The sequence below is a fragment of the Pristis pectinata genome, chromosome 25 (assembly GCF_009764475.1).
Source record: "Pristis pectinata isolate sPriPec2 chromosome 25, sPriPec2.1.pri, whole genome shotgun sequence".
In the NCBI taxonomy this organism is placed as follows: domain Eukaryota; kingdom Metazoa; phylum Chordata; class Chondrichthyes; order Rhinopristiformes; family Pristidae; genus Pristis; species Pristis pectinata.
This window is the reverse complement of record NC_067429.1, coordinates 14,887,486-14,909,333: the sequence shown is the minus strand read 5'-3', so window position 1 is coordinate 14,909,333 and position 21,848 is coordinate 14,887,486. Positions and strand designations below refer to the sequence as shown.

The 21,848-nt window shown below is 41.7% G+C and overlaps 1 protein-coding gene across 4 annotated transcripts in view; it reads right to left on the bottom strand.

Annotated features, from left to right (window-relative positions):
- Positions 1-19,085, bottom strand: part of LOC127583023 (G protein-activated inward rectifier potassium channel 1-like) — a 55,259-nt gene extending 36,174 nt beyond the window's left edge. For all 4 annotated transcript variants that reach the window (XR_007958192.1, XM_052038717.1, XM_052038718.1 and 1 more), the window contains exon 1: positions 18,159-19,085. Coding sequence is in view for 3 of the 4 variants with exons in the window: in XM_052038717.1 (XP_051894677.1) it covers positions 18,159-18,824 (666 nt within the window). In the remaining variant the exon portion in view is untranslated. The remainder of the gene's footprint in view (positions 1-18,158) is intronic.
- Between the last annotated feature and the right edge of the window lie 2,763 nt (positions 19,086-21,848).

Below are 21,848 nucleotides of genomic sequence, written 5' to 3'. Positions count from 1 at the left end.
GGACAAAAGAGGGGAGGCGGGGTGGGCACAAGGTGGTGATAGGTAGATGCAGGTAAGAGATAGTCATAGGCAGGTATGGGGGAGGATGGAAGAGCAGATCTATCAGGATGGGTTAAAGGTAGGGAGGAAGGTAGCATGGGGGGTTGTGGGGGAGGAGAGGAAAAGGAGAAGGAAAAAAATTGGTGAGAAGAAAGAGATAGGCTAGGAAAGGGAACAAAATAAGAGGCAAGTTGGGGAGAAGTTGGTTTACTTAAAGTAGGAGAATTCAATATTCTTGCCATTAGGCTGCAAGGTTCCAAGACGGGAAATTAGGTGTTGTTCCTCCATTTTGAGTTTGGACTTCTGCCGGCAGTGGATGAGGCCAAGGTCTGATGTATCACTGATGGAGTGGGAGGGGGAGTTGAAGTGACTGGCAATGGGGAGATGTAGATTGCGGTTACAGACGGAGCGTAGGTGTTCTACAACATGGTCACCTAGTCTGCATTTGGTCTCGCCAATGTAGGGGAGGCCACACTTGGAGAACCGAATGTAGTAGATGATATTAGGGGATGTGCCGGTAAATCTCTGCCTCACCCGAAAGGACTGTTTGTGTCCCTGGATGGATGTGGTGCAGGGGCAGGTGTTGCACCTATGGCAGGGGGCAGTGGAAAGTTCCTGGGTGGGAACGGGATGGTGTGGTGGGGGGGGGGGGGGGGGAGGGGGAGGAGTGAACTGGGGAGTCATGGAGAGAGCGGTCCATATGAAAGGCTGAAAGGAGTAGGGAGGGGAAGATATGCTTGGTGGTGGGGCCCCATTGGAGATGGAGGAGGTGGTGGAGTATGTTGGCTGGTGGGATGAAATGTGAGGACAAGGGAGGGACCCAATCCCTGTTGGATCTGGGAGGGGTGGGGGAGAGGGCAGAGGTGCAGAAAATGGCAGAGATGCATGCCATTTTCATTCACTACCACAGTCGGGGGGAAGGCATGGTTAGAAAAGGAGTTGGACATCTCTGATGTCCTGGAGTGGAAAGCCTCATCATGGGAGCAGATGCAGTGAAGGTGGAGAAATTGTGAAAAGGGATCGCGTCCTTGCAAGAGACGGGATGACAAGAGCTGTCCATCAAGGTAGATGTGGGCGTCAGTGGGTTTGTAGAAGATGTAGGTGGATAATGAATCTCCTGAGATGGAGATGGAGAGATCAAGAAGGAGAGAGAGATATCAGAGATAGTCCAAGTGAGTTGGAGAGCCGGGTGAAAATTGGTGGAGAAATTTATGAAACTGTCGAGTTCTGCAGGGGTACAAGAGGTTGCACCAATGCAGTCATCGACATAGTGGAGAAAGAGTTGACGAGTGGGGCCAGAGTAGGCTTGGAACAGAGACTGTTCAATGTAACCAATGAAGAGGCAGGCATAGCTGGGGCCCATGTAAATACGCATGGCTACACCCTTATCCGCAAAAAGTGAGAGGAATTGAAAGAGAAGTTGTTTAGGGTGAAGACAAGTTCAGCCAGGAAGAGGAGAATGTTAGTGGAAGGGGACTGGTTCTGTTCTGGTTGACGAAGAAGTGGAGGGCAGTGAGGCTGTCATGATGGAGAATGGAGGTACATAGGGACTGGATGTCCATGGTGAAGATGAGGTTGTGCTTGCCAGAGAACTTAAAGTTATGGAAGAGTTGGAGAGTGTGAGAGGTTGTCACAGATGTAGGTCGAAAGGGATTGGACTGGGGGGGACAGAATAGTGTCCAGATACAAGGATACGAGCTCAGTGGGGCAAGAGCACGTGGAGACAATAGGTCTGCCAGGACATTCCTTCTTGTGGATTTTGGGGAGTTTCTCTAATATGGTAAATTTGTGTGGAGCAAGCTCCCATAGATAGATCCTGACCAGACAATCTGTTTCTGTGACTTTGACAGAGGAGTAATCATTGGCTAGAGGTTCTCGCATTGAGCATAACTCCTCTGCTGTTCATACTGGTACCAGGAGACCTTTTGTGCCCAGCTGAGAAAGTAGTCATTCTATGTACAGAGAAAATGCACTTTGGCAGTACAACACTCTTTTAGAACTGAACTGAAGTGTCCAAATTGAAAAGCAAAATATTACAATGCTGGAAATCTGAAATAAAAAAAAAGGAAATATTCAAAATACTTAGCAGGTCAGGCAGCATCTGTGAGAAAGAAATCGACTTAACTTTTTAAGTCAATAATCATCCATCAGGTTGTGAATATTGCCTGATATTATCACCAGTCTACATTCTTCTGTACAGATTTCTGGAGCATAACTTGAAACCACAAGCATTTAACTCAGAGATAAGTATGCTAACAACTGAGCCATGATTAACACATTAAAAATGAAATGATCGACACAAGAGATTCTGCAGACGCTGGAATTTGGAGCAACACACAACACACAAAATGCTGGAGGAACTCAGCAGGTCAGGCAGCATCAAAAGAGAGAAATAAACAGTCGACGTTTCGGGCTGAGACCCTTCATCAGGACTGGAGAGAAGGGGGCAGAAGCCGGAATAAGAAGGTTGGGGGAGGGGGGAGGAGCACATGCAGGCAGGTGATGGGTGAGTTCAGATGAGGGGGGAAGGTAGGAGGGTGGGGTGGTGGTTGGGGGTGGGAGTGGGGGAGGAGTAAGAAGCTGAGAGGTGGTAGGTAGAAGAGGCAAAGGGCTGAAGAAGAAGGAATCCGGCAGGAGAGGGCAGTGGACCATGGAATAAAGGGAAGGAGGTGGGGAATAGATGGGCCGGTCATGAGGGTGGGAGAAGGGGAAAGAGAAAGGGGAAAGGGGCCTCAGGAATGAAATGATAATTTCTCTCAAATTAAAGACAAAATGGTTTTGGGCAGATGAGCATATTGCATTACGTGGCGCACATTTTGCTCAGATTATTCCTTCGCACTTCCAGTTGTTACAGAATTTCCTGAATTAAATGGGCACTTTGTACTCCATGGTGTCCTTCTACCAATTCCTCTCCAGCAAGAGGAGCACAACGACAAGAAAGCGAGCAGATGGCAAAGAGAAACACAACTGCAACTGTAGACAGACCAAATAAAAAGAGAGGTCCTCACAGAAACCCTTTCCAGCTCAACAGAGCTTAAAAATGTAAGATTGAGCACAACATTGACATTTTTTCTGACCATTTGTAGATGTCTGCTCAGATATTAAATTAAACCTGACCTGACGATGTTCAAGCCGAGCTGTACTCTAATAATCTTTACCGTAGCCATATCAATCCAGAGGTGTTTGCAGAAATGTGATAAAACAGACTTGCTATACTACACCTACTTTTCTATTGATCAAATCAATGCACAAATGATCCTGACCTGGAGAGAGTACTGAGTCAGACTGGCCCAACCAAACTGAAAGTTTTATCAGAATTTACATCCCAAACTTACAGTCATGTCCAGTCAGGCCTAGGTCGGGGTCGGGCTCTCAGAATTACCACACAAGGGAACTATGTGTCTGCAAGAGGGTTCTCATAGAGTTGCATCTCCTCCTGCAGTGACCCTGCTACCAGCTGTCACAGCGGGCCTGTTTGTAGTCAAGGTCACTGAAACTTTCACTTCTATGCTTCACTCCCTGCCAAACTGCTATGGGGAATAACTGTAAGGTCAGTAAGTCTGAAGTTTGCAATTGCATTAAGCAGCTGACTGACGTCATGTTTACTCGGGCATTAACGTTCATCTCATTCCAGATGAAAAACTGAATAGAAAAGTCTGGGACTGCAAGTTCACACAGATTGAAGACTTTGCCTGAGTACAGACCATCACTGACTGGACTCTTGTTGCTTAGCAAACCCTTTCACAGGCAAGATGGTGCTGGAGTGTGGCGACTCGTTGCAAGCTGCTCTCTGCAGATCTATTCATTACTTTTACTATAATCGTTCTACACTTTTAAATTTAAATTCTATGTCACTAGCTCACTTCCCTGCAGCTGTGACACTTTACTCTGTATTCTGTTATTGTTTTTACCCTGTACTACCTCAATGCAATATGTAATGATTTGATCTGTAGGAATGGTATGCAAGACAAGTTTTTCACTGTACCTCGGTACAAGTGACAATAATAAACCAATACCAATACCAGTGGTCTTCACCCAGGTTACTGCTGTGATGGTTTCATCTTACATATGCACATCCATCCATCCTAACTTTTTACCCTGACACATGAAGCGAGAGACTGGCTGCTTGGGGTTAGGGCTAATCCAACGCACACTCTGCAGCCGAAATGTGTGGCAACCTAGTCATTGGTTGAAGCAGGGTCTTCAGGTGGGAGACCATCAGCACATGGGATAGCTTCACCTATTACCACCGGAAACCTGGCTTTCACCTACTGAGGGCTCATCTCACCCTTCTCCAATCACAATCATCTCCAAAGCCCTCCTAGTGATTGTTATCCAAAACCTTGTCTCCAGGCAGAGGCAGAAATCCTCAGTGTTTCGTTGGGAGATCACATTCTGGAAATTCTCTTGCTCCATGCGCAGTAAGTGCACTTCTGCAATTTTGATCTGGGACCGCGACGAATACCTCACAAAAATGCACAAAACCACTGGATATTTCTAAAGGTGAAAAGTGATGTCCACCCCATGGTTAAAGAGTCATCTGTAATAAGTTCTACTGGGCAAAGACAATTCATAAGCAGTCTTTAAAAACTGCAGCAGGTGTCAGCTGGAGAGGTGTGGCTTGCTGCAGCATTAATTGAAGGCCTCGTCAGCAGTGAGGGTTCTCTGTGGATGCATTGATCTGGCTTTAGATGGGTTCCTTCTTTATCTTCTCATCCATAATGATTGTGCCTGCCTAATATTACTGATATCTTCCTGACCCCTCAGGCCTGTCATTGCAATCCACCTCCATCAACCCTTGATTTTATATCAGAATCCTTAGTACCCACCTAGACTTCTTTTACCCTTCTCCAACCACCTTTCCCTATCCAATCACCTCTCAGTTTCTCCCCCCCAACTCTCAGCCATCAACCCTCCACCTTCACTCTCTTTTCATTCCCTTCTAAACATCCTTTTAACTCCCAGACCTTCTGATACTTTTCCATGACCCCCTCCCACTAGTTCTCACCATAACTCTTTTCCTGAGCTTCACACCAACCCACTCCCATCTTCTTTTCTTATATTTGTCCTCAGTAGTTTCCATCTCCCTTTTCCACAATACTTTCCCCATTGCCCATCATCTTCTTTTTCTCTGGTCACTACCCCACCTCAATCCACTTCCCACCTTGCCCTTGGTCATCTCCTCAATGCCCTCTGCTCCCCATCCATCCCTGCAGAGAAATGAACACTTTACTGCCTGCTTCAACTCCCTCCTCATGTACACCAGAATGTACAAACTCCCTGTGTCTGCGTGGGTTTCCTCCGGGTGCTCCAGTTTCTTCCCACATTCCAAAGACGTACGGGTTAGGAAGTTGTGGGCATGCTATGTTGGCACCGGAAGCGTGACGACACTTGCAGGCTCCTCTCTGAACACTCTACGCAAAAGATGCATTTCACTGTGTGTTTTGATGTACATGTGACTAATAAAGATATCTTGTCTTATCTCTTATCTTAAATTGAGCCTTATGTAGAGCCATTCTGTAGGCCTCTGTTGCAGTATCTTACCATTTAAGCTACATTTCTTTGACTGTTTATCCTTTGTTAAATTAATTTACATTTATTGTTAAAAACTGTATACAACTTTGGTGAGGCTGCATTTGGAGTATTGTGTGCAGTTCTTGTAGCCCCAATACAGGCAGGATGTAAAGGCATTGGAGAGGGTGCAGAGGAGATTCACCAGGATGCTGCTTGGATTACAGGGTATGAACTGTAAGGAGAGGTTGGAGGGCAAGAGGAGACCTGATAGAAGTGTATAAAATTATGAGAAGCATAGATAGGGTAGATGGTCAAAGTCTTTTTCCCAGGGTTGAAATGTTAAATACCAGAGGGCGTAGCTTTAAAGCAAGGGGGGGAAAGTTTGAAGAAGATGTGTGGAGTAAGTTCTTTTTACACAGTAAGTGGTAAGAACATGGAACACACTGCTGGGTGTGGCAGTGGAAGCAGACACAATAGTGTGTTTAAGAGGCATATAGACGGACACATGAATGTTCAGGGACTGGAAGGATATGGATCATGGCAGGTAGATAGGTTCAGTTTAATTTGGCATCATGGTCGGCGTGTACTGTTCTGTGTTCTGCTTAGTTGGTACCAGCTGTAAACCCTATTGAAGAAATGTTTGAACAGCAGCGCCAAAGCCTGTTTCTATGTGAGGATTGGAAACAAGCATTGGGTTTCCTCATTAATAGACCAAACACCTGTTGAAGCAGTTGTCAGGGATACAGAAAAATAGCCTAAACACAAATTTTTGGTCAGACTTTATGCATTTTACCCTTTATGTTTACTTTTACTAAAACAAAAGCAATAGAAGTATTGACAGCTTTGCAATAGAAAAAAAAGGGAACATTTTCAACAACATCCAGATTTTCTTATAAACAACCACAGAAATCATAAATCCTCAGGCTGAGTTCCTTGTTGCAGGCAAGGTACTTCAAGAAAGTATAAGGATGAAAAGATTTGCATTTATACAGGCATTTTCTCAGCCTTAGCGTTTCCACTCCTTCCACGATCATTGAATTGTTTCCTGAAGTACAGTGACAATAATAATGTAAGAAGTGCATAAAGCAATTTGCCCCCAGTGAACAGCTAGATTTAATGACCAGATAATTTGTTTTAATTATATCAACTGAAGGATAATTATTAGGTAGAACACTAGGGATGTTACCCCTGCTGTTCCCCTGAGATGTTGTGCATCAACTCGAGGGCGCATATTTGGTTTACCATTCATCTGAAAATGATAGTGCCCGAATAGTTCCCCAGTAGGACCACCCTCTCTCAGCAATTCTCTGTGGTGTCAGTCACTTTTTTGTGTTCAAGTTTCTTGGGTTTACCTTGGACCCAGGAACTTCTGGCTTCGAGGCAGTAATACGAAACAGCAAGCTGAAGTCAAGAAAAGATCAAGTAAAACTGTTAAAAAAGATCAAAGTAAGTCCCTCTCACATCCTCTGAAAACAGGTCTCAGAGTGACACCAGCAGATTACTGAGAGAAAATGTCTTATCCATCTCCTTGGCTCTTGGTTCACATGGCGGTGGAGATGTAAAGACAAGAAAAATGAGTACATACTTGGTAACGTTGGAAAGATGAAAGTGTCTGATTCCAATGGGGCATCATAAAGTACATTCTGCTATAGATCACACAAACACAAAGACATTGAACTTGCCTCTGGAGTGCACTGTCAAATAGCAGTCAATCTGAAGCTTTTTCCTCTTTTGGATAATGATATCGTAGGTGTCAAAGTATGAACAATGTATTGTTTCATGGTGCAAGCAATAAAAACAGAAGTATTAGCATTTGAACTCAGATCTGAAAGAATCTTTGTTGCTATAGCTACTGAATGATTGTTCTACACAGCATTGCCGAGTTAGTCAGTGATGAGCTAACCCTTAAAAAGTAAAAGGGATTTCAGTGAAACTTCCATCAGCACTTAAGAAAACGACAGAAGTGCAACAATTCTTTTGTTATCAGTGCACCATTGGATACAATATTCTGTTAAATATGTGTTATGTCGGGGGCATGACACAAAATAATATGCAGGACCCAAAAAAAAACCACTTTAAATGGTGTTCAGAATATTACACACAAAAAGCTGGAGGAACTCAGCAAGTTAGGCAGCATCTGTGGAGGGAAATGACAGTCAACGTTTCGGGTCAAGATGCATCATCTGGACTCAAGGTAAAGGTTTTTGATCCAAAAGATTGACTGTTTACTTCCCTCCATAGATACTGCCTGGCTCGCTGAGTTCCTCCAGCTTTTTGTGTGTTGCTCCAGGTTCCAGCATCTGCAGTCTCTTGTGTCTTCAGAATATTACAACTGGATGTCCCATGTTGTTCTCAGATTTGCAACCTTTTATTCACTTTAAACGTGAACATTTTTGGAAAAGCCAACATTTAATATCCTTCTCTTTTGTCCATTGAGAAGGGGATAGTGATTTTCATTCTTAACCAGTTGCATTCTTTGTACAGAAGGCACTTCTATAGTGTTTTTGGCAGGACCTTCCAGGATTTTTCCCAGTATTCCCATGTCAGGATATTGATTTGGAAAATGGAAGGGAACACACAGATGGTCTACTGTCCTTAACCTTACAGAAATGGCATTTAGGAGGTGCTTGCTGTGGAAGCCTTGGTGAGTTGGTGAGTATAGGGTTTGATCCTGACTTCAGTTGCTGCGTGGGTGCATGTTTCCCTGAATTTGCGTAGGTTTCCTCTGAGTGTTCCAATTTCCTCCTGCATCCCAACTACATGCTGTTTGGTAAGTTAATGACTGACTCAGAAACTGTCAAGACAACCAGAGCAGTGACATTCTAACTTACAGCAAGAACGTGGACACCCATAATCTTCACAAAACTTCAAAGCCCAGATGACACTGCCAGAGTATTTTATGTATGTGTGTAATATATTTTTGTGAACATTATAGTACATAATGATTTTTATTTCACATGAAAATCATTTTTTATTCCGGAGTGAAAAATGGAAATGACATTCCTAAAAAATTCGGCAGGCACTTCCTATCATCAGTCACCCTACAACCCCACAGTGATTCCCTTTTGGAGTCTGACAGGGCAACAAGAACACGGGTGTGTTGTGCGCAAGAATACTTAGTCTTCACTGCACAGCTCTGACCTGAGGGCCCTGTATGGCAAGAAGGTACTTCCCTACAACTTGGGCCTTCTCCAAACCCACCCCATGCCCACACAGGATTTGCTCAACCAATGCCCTTTTTCAGAATGTCCGTTAGCTCAGCCTGTCCATGTCGACAATCAAGCAGCTATCAAGCAGCAGCTGAAAATGGCGATGTGATGGGATTTAACAAGTATCTGGACAAGCACTTGAATCACCAATGCACAGAAAGAAATGGACCAAATGCTGGTAAATGGGATTGGTATATAGATAGCTGCTTGATTGTCGTTGTGGACAATGAAGTAATTGTGAAGTGTTAGATACTATAGTGATGTCAGTGATGTTGAAGCTAATTTGAGCACAGAAAGCTCCCAGAAAAAGTGACAATGACCTGAATTAATTAGACATTTATTAGAAGTGTTTAGTGAACAGTAACGATTGGTTTCGACACTTGGGATGTTCTGTGCTTCTCTTCAAAATGGTGACATGAAAATGTCCATGTTCCCATGAAAGAGTAGACAGTGTCCCCATTTAACATCCAGTTCAAAAAACAGAAGCTCCAACAGTGCAGCATTTTTTCAGTACTTCTCTGGAATGTCAGTCCAGTATTCTTGACAAAAAAAAATCCAGAGCAGAACTTGAACCCATAACTTTTTGAGAGAGGGAACTTGGTACTTACTGAGTCACTGCAGGCTTATGGATGTGAATCCAAAACTGCATTACTTCCTTAAGATTTGGCATCGAGTACTGCATTATAAAACATTCCAGTAGCATATTTGAAACCTTTGATCAGGTTATCTTCAACCATACCAGGTTCCCTGTTCTCACATATTTAGCATGGTTTGGTTGTCCTACTTACTGTGGTACGACAAGCAAAACAGACAAGACTGAAATACTTATCAAATGCACAGGGCAGAAACACTAAACCCAGCAGAACTTTCCTGTTCTTCAGCTTTGCAGCAGAAGGTGTGACAGACAGATGAAGATAATTCTATAACATTCATATTTCTGTTCCACTGGTGTGTAAAGAGTTTCCTACACACAGAACTCATCAAAAGCTCCAGGATGAGTGTAATTACTACAGGGTGACACTGTACCCTGAAACACAGCACAAGGGTCAGCTTTCTTCTTTACAGCCCCATCACCCTCTTCTCCAGCATTTTTGCATTACTCTGTTGAACTGGGCCAAACTTATGTTGAGACAAATTTAGACCTACTGCTCCCCCAGTATTTGGCCTGCATTACTCAGGCGTTCCCAACTGTGGCAATTGTCACCAGAAGGACAAGTTTAAAATGGCTGAATAAGGCTGGAATACAATGTTCTGTGTTCTAATACATTATGACTCAGGTTAGAAATCAGTCACTGTTTTCCACATTCCCAGAGGGAAATATGAGGTGGAGGGAGCTGCAAAGTGGGCCAGGATCTGCCCAGTGCTCTAAGGAGATCTGAGAAAAATCTTTGTTGCTTTCTGACAATTTTCAGGCATCCATGGCAAACACTTTTAAAATAAAACCTTTGGGCTCCTTGTTTATTGGTAACAGGATCTTAAACCCTCCCATGGGACAATTGGACTACTTCGATGAGACTGCTGTACAATGCCTTTCTGGGGGTAGTTGTAGTTGTTATCAAAAAGAATTTATTCTTAATTCATATGGAGTCAAGATGTGATCCACACTGCTCCTGATGGCTTTGATTGTCTCTACCTCCTTCCCACCATAGCAGTTACTGATGATGACAGACAGACAGGCAACTAAAAATGGTGATGTGATGGGATTTAACAAGTATCTGGACAAGCACTTGAATCACCAATGCACAGAAAGAAATGGACCAAATACTGATAAATGGGATTGGTATAGATAGCTGCTTGATTGTCGTCATGGACAGGCTGAGCTAACGGACCAGCTTCTGTTCCGAATGGCTCTGATTCTTTGACTCTGTGAACTGCAGCTCTGTAAATAGCACACAGTTTAATTCAGACAACGTGTAACTACTTCAATAGATTCAACAGGATCAACTCCATTAATCACAGAACAAATGATTTTCAGACTCACAGAAAAGCAATCCAAGTGATATGTAGCACAGTGACATTATTGTACTTAAAGTCATACAACACTTCAGTCATTCAATTTTAAAAAGACACAAGGACAATCCTGGAGTTGTCCTGATACGTGGAAATGGCCTTGTGCTAGGACACCACACCCAGGACTGTTCTGTGATGTTTGGAAAGGAGAGAGGTGAAAGGTCAGGAAAGAAAAAGCAGGGCATGTGCACCTCACACTGAGAATCCAACAATAGGCGACGTTAATTGATGAAGTGTGGTGTGACCCACTATGTTTCTTGAGACAAAGGGCTGCCTGTTTTTCTTGGACTACTTGCAGAGGCTTACATTTCAGAAAGAAAATGTGACAGTAGAATCAATGGAATAATAAAATAACACTAATAATATCAGATAGTTTCCCCAAACGCATTTCAATCGTGACACAGGACACTGCAGATGCTGGAATCTGGAGCAACAAACAATCTGCTGGAGGAACTCAGCGGGTTGAGCAGCATCTGTGGGAGGAAAGATCCTGATGCAGGGTTTTGAACTGAAATGTCATCTATTCCTTTCTTCCCACAGATGCTGCTCGATCCGCTGAGTTCCTCCAGCAGATTGTTTGTAGCATTTCAATCATGACTTCCAATGGTCTACTTGATACATTTTTAATTTAATATTTATTAAGTTTTTAAGGATTTGGCAACTCGGGTAAGGCCAACATTATTTCCCATCCCTAATTCCTCTTGAAGGTGGTGATGAACCACCTTCTTGAGCCACTGCTGACACAGAGTCATTGAGTAATACAGCATGGAAACAGGCCCTTTGGCCTAACTTGTCCATGCTGACCATGGTGCGCACCAAGCTAGTCCCATTTGCTCGCATTTAGCTCATATCCCTCTAAACCCCTCCTACCCATGTACTTATCCAAAGGTCTTTTAAATGTTATTATTGTACCTGCCTCAACCACTTCATCTGGCAGCTCGTTCCATTTAGGCACCACCCTCTGTGTGAAGAAGTTGTCCCTCAGGTCCCTTTTAAATCTTTCCCCTCTCACCTTAAACCTGTACCCTCTAGTTTTTATTTCCCTAACCTCAGAAAAAGACTGTGTGCATTCACCCTCTCCCTACCCCTCATGATTTTATACACCTCTACAAGGTCACCCCTCAATCTCCTATCTTCCAAGGAATAAAGTCCTAGCCTGCCCAACCTGTCGCAATAACTCAGGCCCTCAAGTCCTGGCAGCATCCTCGTAAATCTTCCCTGCACTCTTTCTAGTTTAATGACGTCATTCCTATAGCAGGGCGACCAAAACAGTACTCCAAGTGCGGCCTCACCAACATCGTGTACATCTGTAACATAACGTCCCAACTCCTATACTCGGTGCCCTGACTGACGAAGGCCAGCGTGCCAAACGCCAGGGGTGATGGCGTACCAGGGTAGTGACAGGCTACCACCCTGTCAACCTGTGAGGCTGCTTTCAGCGAACTATGGACTTGTATTCCTCGGGCTCCATGTTCCACAGCACTCCACAGGGCCCAACCATTTACTGTATAAGTTGTACTCTTCCCAAAATGCAACACTTCACACTTATCTGAATTGAAAGCCAGTTGCCAATCTTCAACCCACTTACCTAGCTGATCAAGAACCCCCTGTATTTTTTGATAATGATCTTCACTGTCTATCATACCATCTATTTTAGTATCAGCTGCAACCTTACTAACCTACGCCTTGTACATTCACATCCAAATCATTTACATAAATAACGAATTCTGGTGAAGGTACACATAATGCAGTTGGGGAGGGAGCTCCAGGGTTTAGGTCAGGTGATGATGAAGAACTGGCACTATATATTCAAGTCAGCATGGTGTGCAGCTTGTGGGGAAACTTGCAAATGGTGCTGCTCCCATGTACCTGAAGCTTTTGTCTTTCCTAATGATGCAGATTGCAGGGTTGGGAGGTGCTGTCAGAGTACCCAAGGTAAATAACAGCAGTGTTTTCTTTCAGATGGTACACATTGCAGTCTGGGTGTCATTTATGGATGGGTGCCAATCAAGTGAGCTGCTTTGTCCTCGATGATATCAAGCTTCTTGAGTGTTGGACCTGCACTCAAGCAGCTCACAGCTACCATCAGGCAGGAGGTACAGAAGCATGAAGTCCCACACCACCAGGTTCAGGAACAGCTACTTCCCTTTAACCATTCGGTTCTTGAACCAACCTGAACAGCACTAATCACTACCTCAGAATAGCAACACTTGCACTACAATGGACTTTGCTTTTTTTTGTTCTAATTGTGTTCTTTCTTGTATAGTTTTGTATAACTTATGTTGTTGATTTATGTTTTTCTGGTGATTGTTGTGTATCTCATGCTATGTGCCTGTGATACTGCTGAAGTTTTTCATTGCACCGGTGCATACATGTGTTTGTGCATATGACAATAAACTTGACTTTGACCTTGATTCGAAAAGCAAGCAAGTGGAGAGTATTCTGGTATCATTCTGCATCACAATTAGGAAATAGCAGATTTAGAAAAAAGTGATTTTTCAATTATTTTAGTGTGATGTGCTTTCCAAATAGTAACAAGAAATGTAATTTCAGCAACTCATTTCAAATACGTAGAATAGCAATTTGAATCAAATTCCACTCCAAGTCGCACACAGTATCCTGACTTGGAAGTACAATGCTAATCCTTCATTGTCATTCAGTCCAAATTCAAAACTCCCTACCCAACAACAACCTTCACCAGAAGGACTTCAGCAGTTCAAGGAGGCAGTGCACCACAACCTCCTTCTTAAAGTCAATTAAAGATGGACATCCGATGCCAGCCTCCCTAGCAACATCTGCATCCTGAAAATGAGTAAATAAACTATCCCTAAATTTGGTATGCAATGGAACATTTCTGAACGTGCAAGAGAGATCAAAGTGCCACTTGATAGGGTAGATTGGAAGTTGACGTTTCCTCTGTTTGGAATGTCTGGAACCAATGGTCATGGTCTCAAAATAAAGGGTTGGCCATTCAGATCAGAGCTGAGGAGATAATTCTTCAATCAGTCGGTGGTGAATTCACTATGTCAGAGGGCTGTGGAGGCTCAGTCACTGAGATATTCAAGGCAGAGTTTAAGTTTAAGTTGAGTATATTGTCATACACACATGTACATCTATGCACAGGTGCAATGAAAAACTTCCTTGCAGCAGATCACAGGCACATGGCATTATATAAGCAGCATTCACAAGAAAAATATAAATTATACATCAGTTTTTACAGGAAAAAACAGTTAGAACAAAAAAAAATAAGTCCATTTCAGTGCAATATGGTCAAAATGTCCATAGTATTGCTAAACTGTGGTGATTAGGGTTTTGCCAGTTGGTTCAAGAACCGAATGGTTGAAGTGAAGTAGCTGTTCTTGAACTTGGTGGTGTGGGACTTCAGGTTTCTGTACCTCCTGCCTGATGGTAGTTGTGAGAAAATGGCATGGCTCGGATGGTGGGGATCTTTGATGATAAATGCTGCTTTCCATCAATGATGGGGAGGGTTGTGCCCGTGATGTATTGGGCAGAGTCCACTACTTTCTGGAGCTTCTTATGTCCCTGCACATTTGAATTGCCACACCAGACCAGGATGCAACCAGTCAAGTTTGATCGATTTTAAGTTATTTAGGGAATCAAGAGTTATTGGGTTAGAAAAGGAAATTGGCGCTGAGAAAAAAGATCAGTCATGATCTTACTGAATCACAAAGAGTAGCACAAGGGGTTGAAAGGCTTATTCCAGATTCAATTTGTTATGTTCCTATGAAGGACTGTTCCTCTACATTATACTACTAATTGAAACTAAAAGTAAGTGTTTATGATTTGTAGTCAATGCTGTTATTTGAAAAGCAGAATGGATGTTAGTTTGAAATCACTGTTTTCTTGATGTTATGTTGTATCCTCGGAGACAGATTCTAAGAAACAGATTTTTCCCCACATTATATTTTCTTCAGTACAGAGCATTAAATGTGCACAATGGGAAGTAAATATGAAGGAGTGAAAATGGTTCAATTCATGAGGCAATAAGAAAGTAACAGGAAATGCCATTTTTGATTAGTGGCCAGAAATATCAATGCAAGCTTTGAAAAGGTTAAAGAGGTTGAATTATCTTGCCAATAAAAAGCATAGTATCTCGTGGCTGAAATTACAGTGTCAATTCTGAGGTAACTGACCATGAATCTTGTTGTAATTGTTATAATACACTAAGGTTTTCAACTTGACCTAACATTCCCTTTAATTGTTCAAAAACAGGTTTGATAAAAATGTTCCCACAAAGATCTTGAGTTTTATTTTGATGTCTTATGGCAACAGTTCATTTTATGTAAATGATCTGGCACAGAAATGGTTTTAAGTGCGAGTCTATCAGACCTACAGTCGAAATTGTTCAATGTAAAACATTTTAGTTTAAAAACCTAAATCTAAAATTGATTACATGGATGTTACAAAATAAGTCTAAAACAAAATGCAATTGATTGCAAACTATTTCTGTAGCTGCTATTTTATGCTTACATAGAGATTTGCGCAAATTAATTTCTGAACAATGACTGATTTATTTTTCGTGCTGGCTTTAGTTTTGAAGCTTTTGATTAATACATTCATAAAAGTGAATTGAGATGTGAAACCAGCTTTTATGCCCTCTGCAACATAGTACATACCAGATTGGCTACACATAAAACTGGCTTAACAAATATATTTCAAAATCATACACATCTTAGTACAAAATAATTTACAACAAAATTGAGACTAGAAATTTTAACAGGCACTCAGTTGTAACAAACTTTTTTATAAATCTTTTCCTTTTTTGTGTTCTGTTTGTTTAGACATACAATTATCGTGCTGATCATGCTACATTGTATTATACCGACAGTGTAATGCAAACATTAACTGAATATTTATTTGTTATTTGCCATTCATTATCATTTTCATTTAGGTTTAGGAGTTATTCTGTATTTCTGTTACATGGTAAGGAGGAATCAAACAAAGGGACATAACTACAAAATAAGGGGCTGGTCATTTAAAACTGAGGTGCGTAGAATTTTTTCTCTCAAAGGGTAGTGAATCTCTGGAACTTCCTGCCTCTGAGAGTGGTGGAAGCCAGATATTAGTATGATTCAGGTGGAAACAGACAAATATTTGAAAGATCAAGGAATTGAAGGTTAAGGGGAACTGGCACAGAAGAAGAGTTGAGACCAGCAAAGCTCAGCTGTGATCATATTGAATGGCAGGGCAAGCTTGAGGGGTCTGGTGGCCTATTCCTATTGTCTCGTGTTCTTGTGATATGCTATTCTTCTCTCCTCTGAGTTGTATTTGTCACTTTCTTAGCATAACATTTTTACATTAGCTAATACTTGAAAATTTAATTAAATTGCTGACAGAATAATTACTTACAAACATCCTTCCCAACTAACTATTGATTTGGAGACTGCAAGGTGCTCAGCTTTCTCTACAAGTGCAGTAAGTATCTTTATACCCTCGAGCAATACAAAGTAGGACTTGCACATGATTCTGAGGGAGGGAGATCAAATAAATGTGTAAATGAAAATAAAAAAAACTGCAGACGCTGGAAATCTGAAAGAAAAACAACAGAAAATTCTGGCAAAACTCAGCAGATCAGGAAGCATTTTCAGAAAAAGACATGGTCAATGTTTCAAGGCTGTGACCCTACATCAGAACTCACAGTTGCCAAAAGGTCGCAAACCAGAAACATTGACTGTTTCTCTTTCCACACATCCTGCCTAACCCACTGAGGTTTTCCAGCATTTTCTGTTTTGATAGCAACTAAATGTTACTTTGAATTTCATGGCCCAGAAATTGTATTGTGATTCCACCAGATTTCCACCAGAGGCTTGGCAGAGCTCACCAGGACAAAGAGAGTGACACAGGTGAACTGGCTTTCAACCTTGACACAATGCAGAACTTCCATCTGACCCTGATAAGAGATAAGTGATTGAGCTCATACTGGGGTGGTGGTCCTGCTGAAGGGCAGCAACTCCCACAGGTCAGATGTTCCTGCCACTACTTGTCTCTGTTTGGCAATGTGGTCATTGGTGACATACCCATTCCTAGTGCTAGGTATCAGCCTTGACTTAATGGCTGTACTCTTGTCTTCTGAGTTAGGTGGTTATGGGTTTAAACCTCATTCTAGCATTTTATTTCAATTTCAGAGCAGTTTTGAAGACATGTTGTATTGATGGAAGTATTATCCATTATATGAAGCAATAGATCAATGTTTGGTCCAGCCTTTTAAGATGGATACATAAAACCCCATGAAATGATTAGGAATGTTCTCCGGTGGCCTGACCAACATTTGATCCTCAAATGAAACCACCAACATTACCTTAATTGGTGATTTGCCTCATGATTGTGTGTAAGACCTTACAATGCATCCATTTCCTGGTGTGTTACTCTACAATAATGATTGCATTTCAAGAACATTATGCAGGCTTTCAAAGGCTTTCGAGTGTCCAGAGCTACAACATAAATGCAAACTTAAGTGGGTTTTACATTATGTTTATCCAGGCCACTCAAATGGCCCAATTCTCCAAAGGGCTCCCCTGTCTTTAATTGTTTAGAGTTATCACTGGGAGAGAGAACCCACCCCTCATCACCACACCCCTCATTGCCACCCTACTCCCACTGGCCCTCATTAGCACCTCTTACAAGGCACTGAAGTTCCCAGCAGCCATGATCAAGTAGCTGGCCAAAGATATGTCCCAAATGGCACTTGAATTTGACTGGGCCCTGGAAGTGAGAGCATCTTTCACTCACCTTTCAGTTGCTGGGCTTTCATCTGACAAATTCTGGGGTAATGCCTTAAGTTAAATAATATTACAATTATGTATTGACAATGTTTAATGCACAACAGTGTAAAATTATGTTTGTGATGAAGTTCCATTATTGCGCACACACTGAATAGCACCTCAGCAGGAAAGAGAAACAACAAACAAGTTACTGTTGTGTTAATGATGGCAACAGTAATTCTAATTTACTCTCTCATCATTTCACCATCTATCCAGATATTCGAAGCCACAGGGAATACTTGTAGCATTTGAACATAGTCTGATGGAGTCTACACATGAAAGAAGCACAAGTGTTGCATTTACTTGTCATGCCCACACTGACTTTATTAACTCCTCCATTGCTGAAATGCCCTGGGAACAATATTTCTCTTACTTGAGCTTCATTTTATTTTCCAGTCAGTTAATGCTAAATGCTTTAAAATTAAATTTGCAACAATCTCCATTACTGAAGGCAACATCTTGCAATAAAACAGGTTTGTTTTAATGAACCATTTCAGTCTAACAAATTATCTACAGAGCCAAATCTAGTTCAAGTGCCTGGTTTGACTTAAACACATTACAGAGACTTTTACTGGCAAATTAGTTAATGTTTGACAGCGCTTACCTTTATCACTTTGCATCTCATCTGAGCAGAGACCATATGGCTGTTTCTAAGGTTCCCTACTCGAAACATCAGGCACATTTTGCCATCACGCTGAGAGATGACTGCGCTGTGGCTGAACATCAAAGTCTCTGCCCTTTTCTTTGGCTGGGACATTTTGATGAACATACACCCGATCAAAAAGGCATCCACAATGGAGCCAAGCAAAGACTGGAACAAGAAGAGGATGATACCCTCAGGGCATTTCTCGGTGATGTATCGGAAGCCGTAACCAATAGTGGCTTCTGTTTCTATGAAGAAGAGAAAAGCTGATGGAAAATTGTAGACATTGGCCACACACGGAGTGTAGTTCTCACCATGGGTCTGATCTATGTCTCCACGGATATAGGCTATGATCCACCACATTGAAGCCATCACTAGCCAGGCTATTGTGTAAGTCAGAATGAAAATTAGAAGGTTCCATCTCCACTTCAGATCCACTAAAGTAGTGAACAAATCAGAAAGGTACCTACTTGTCTCTCCGCCTAAGTTCCCATGCTGTACGTTACAACGACCGTTCTTGTCAACAAACCTTTGTCTTTTCTTTTTTATGGGAGCGTTGTAGGTGGAACCCCTGGAAGTATTGACAACTTGATAGTCTTCACCGAATTTTCGACGGAGTGCAGACATCCTTTCAGCAGTACCCCGAGACCATCAATCCTTGTCCAGTGTTGTTTTATCCTTGAAGCAGCCTCAGTCTTTGTGTAAAGACACAGGTCTCCTTTCAAATCTGGAAGTTGGAAAGGCACTAAATGACATTGTTTAGTTGCTAGGTAGCTTAGGATTTTTACTTTGAAAGATGTTTTCCTGTTGCTAGGGAGTTTAATGTTTCCAGCCAACGAAGGAAAGTGGGGACTCTCCTCGATTCAGCTGCTTTGTGATGATCAGAAGAGGTAGAAGGCTCGGGAGCATGTGCAGCTTTGTTACAGGAATGCTGCTGTGGTCTTGGAGACTCCCTGGGAACTGTTATCCAGCATCACGGTGTTTCTAGAGATGGGAGCTGTACACGGCAGCTGCTGACCAATTGGAGCACATTGCTGCCTTGCAATCATCCCTCCGGGAAGTGATAAACAGAATGAGTGAACAGAGAGAAAGAGAGGCAGGCAAATAAAAAGATAAAGTGATGTAAAAATGAGATTGGCAAACAGAACTGTGATGTGGAATAACAGAGAAGGAGACAACAAAACACAGACAGAAATAACATAAGTGAGGATCACAGGTCATTTTAGTAATGCAAAGTTCAGCCATCCAGAACATTAATATAATATTACTACATTAACCATTTTCCATTAAACTACATGGTAATATGCTAGAAAAATTCATGGTGACAGTACAAATAAAAACTTATTCCAACTTGAATAATTATAATAGTTTAAATGTTGAGAACAATCTTGAAAATGTTAAAGTGTTGATAAATATTATAAAATAAAGAACAAGGAAAATCTGAGTTTATGCATTATAAAAGCTGTATCGTTTACAAAACTGCAATTTCTCAAGGATTGCAATGAAAATGTGTATGAGATATGATGCTGCCCCCTACAGCTAAAAGTTACCTATAAAATCAAACAAAACCAGAGCCCTGAAATTAAATAAGTACTGAGCATATTGTTTTGGTCATCTACTCTCACGGTTTGGGAGAAAGTTTTAAAATTGGTTAATGTCTCCAGCAAAATAGCAGTGAGGAATTTCAACACATGCAATAAGCGTTTAGCTGCCATATCCTTCAGAGTAACTTACAAGCTCTAACCATGCAGACACAACATTGACCATCTCAATTTTTCTATCCCTTTGCTTTCTCTAACATAACCCAATCTGAACATGCAGACCCACTCACACACAAAAAAAAACCCTAAACCAGCTAAAAACGTAATGCTGTTGTAGTCTGGTGAATTGCAGAGGCAGGTTATCAGATACCTACTCATACTTCCCCCTGGATCATGACATCAGGCCATTGCCTCCAAAATAGTCACAGACCTCATTTCAAAGGTCTGCAGTTCCTTTTTTAAAATATTTTTTGGACACTTTTATCCCATTTCTTAAATTTTATAGTTTTCCTTCTCGTGTCCATCCACCAAAGTCATTGATCTGTCTAATGATGGACACGTTGCAAAGGTCACAAGCTAGCTTTTGCAAAGTCTTGAACTATGATAACTTGTGAGCTTTAATACCACATGATCACAACAACATTGAGAGCCTTTATAACCCTGATAAGTTGAAGGGGTATGGTGAGATTTTGTTTTTTGTTATTGGGTCATGGGATGCAGATGTCTGACAAGCATTTACTGGCCATTTCATTTCATGGGTCAGTTACACTGCACATCTTACTGTTACAGTGCCAAAGTGGTGAAGTTACTGGTCTAACATCCAGTGTTCTGAGCTACCTATCAAGAGGCAGGAGTGGCAGCTCAGCAACTTAAATTCAAGTATTCAAATTATTCAGATTAAAAAAGCTTGAATTTTTAATGTTGCCATGAAACTACTGGATTAATATAAAGAAATACTTTGTTCATTAACATCCTTAGGTTATGAAATCATCCATTTCTACATAGTCTGGTCTACACGTGACTCCAGACTCACCAATGTGCATGACTCTCAACTGCCCTATGAAATGAAATGGTCAGTAAATTATCCCAGTGACATCCACATCTTATGATCAAATAAGTAAACCAAAATCTCATCGCAGACATCTTATCAAGAACTATATGCAGGTAGGGAAACTGATGCTGGAGGTTTTACTACTCAGTTCTTCAAGTGCACTCTGAGCACCAATGGGTATGGAGTGTCCTTGATTTTAACTCCTCCTGTACTTGCATTACAGCAATTTAAGGAGTTCAAAATACTCCCTTACTTTGTTCTCATTATGCCTTTGCTATTTTCCTGTCCTATTTTATTCAAGCTGTGTGCCCACATATTAATGTTTAGTCTCTGGACAACTAGTATTTTATATTTTATGCCACAAAGAATGATCATCTGGAAGTTATAGTAACAGTGAATTATTTTTTATTATAATTAGAGTGCAGTGACTCTGCTGATGGACCTTAATTATTTATTTGCCACATTTGCTGCTTGTGCGTCATGAATTTTCCACAATAATTGCGGAGGTGCTTGACAACTTAAGTGCTCCTCTGTTGAAGGATGGGTGGGTGGCTGCATAACTGATGAGGGAACCGCAGGAAACTGAATATTGGATCTGAATCTAAATCTGAAGTCAGGGTGATGGGCGTGGGCCATGTGCTCACGGAGCACTTTTCATGCATCTGCAACTTGCCCGATTTTCCAGGCCTTAGTCCTTCTGAGCCTTGCCCAATTTTGTTTCTATGGTATTGCATTCATGGATTTTTCCCTGAAGCAAATATCAACTAATCCTTTGTGATAAGTTCTCTGATGACCATTTAGACAAAATGATCACAATAGACTTTCTAATTCTGTACTGGTCCTAATAGATCACAAACATAGCTGAGAACCCAAGATTTGTTCCAGAGTCTCTAATAAATCATGAAAAATACCATATGTCTCGAGACCAGCTGTTGTACTCCAGGCCATTTGAAATCAAGCCTTGTGCATGCACACCTAAACTTGGACAATTCAGGACACTGGTTGTAAACTGCTAATTGATGCCCATATCCCCAATATGTCCCATTGCAGCCTTCAGCC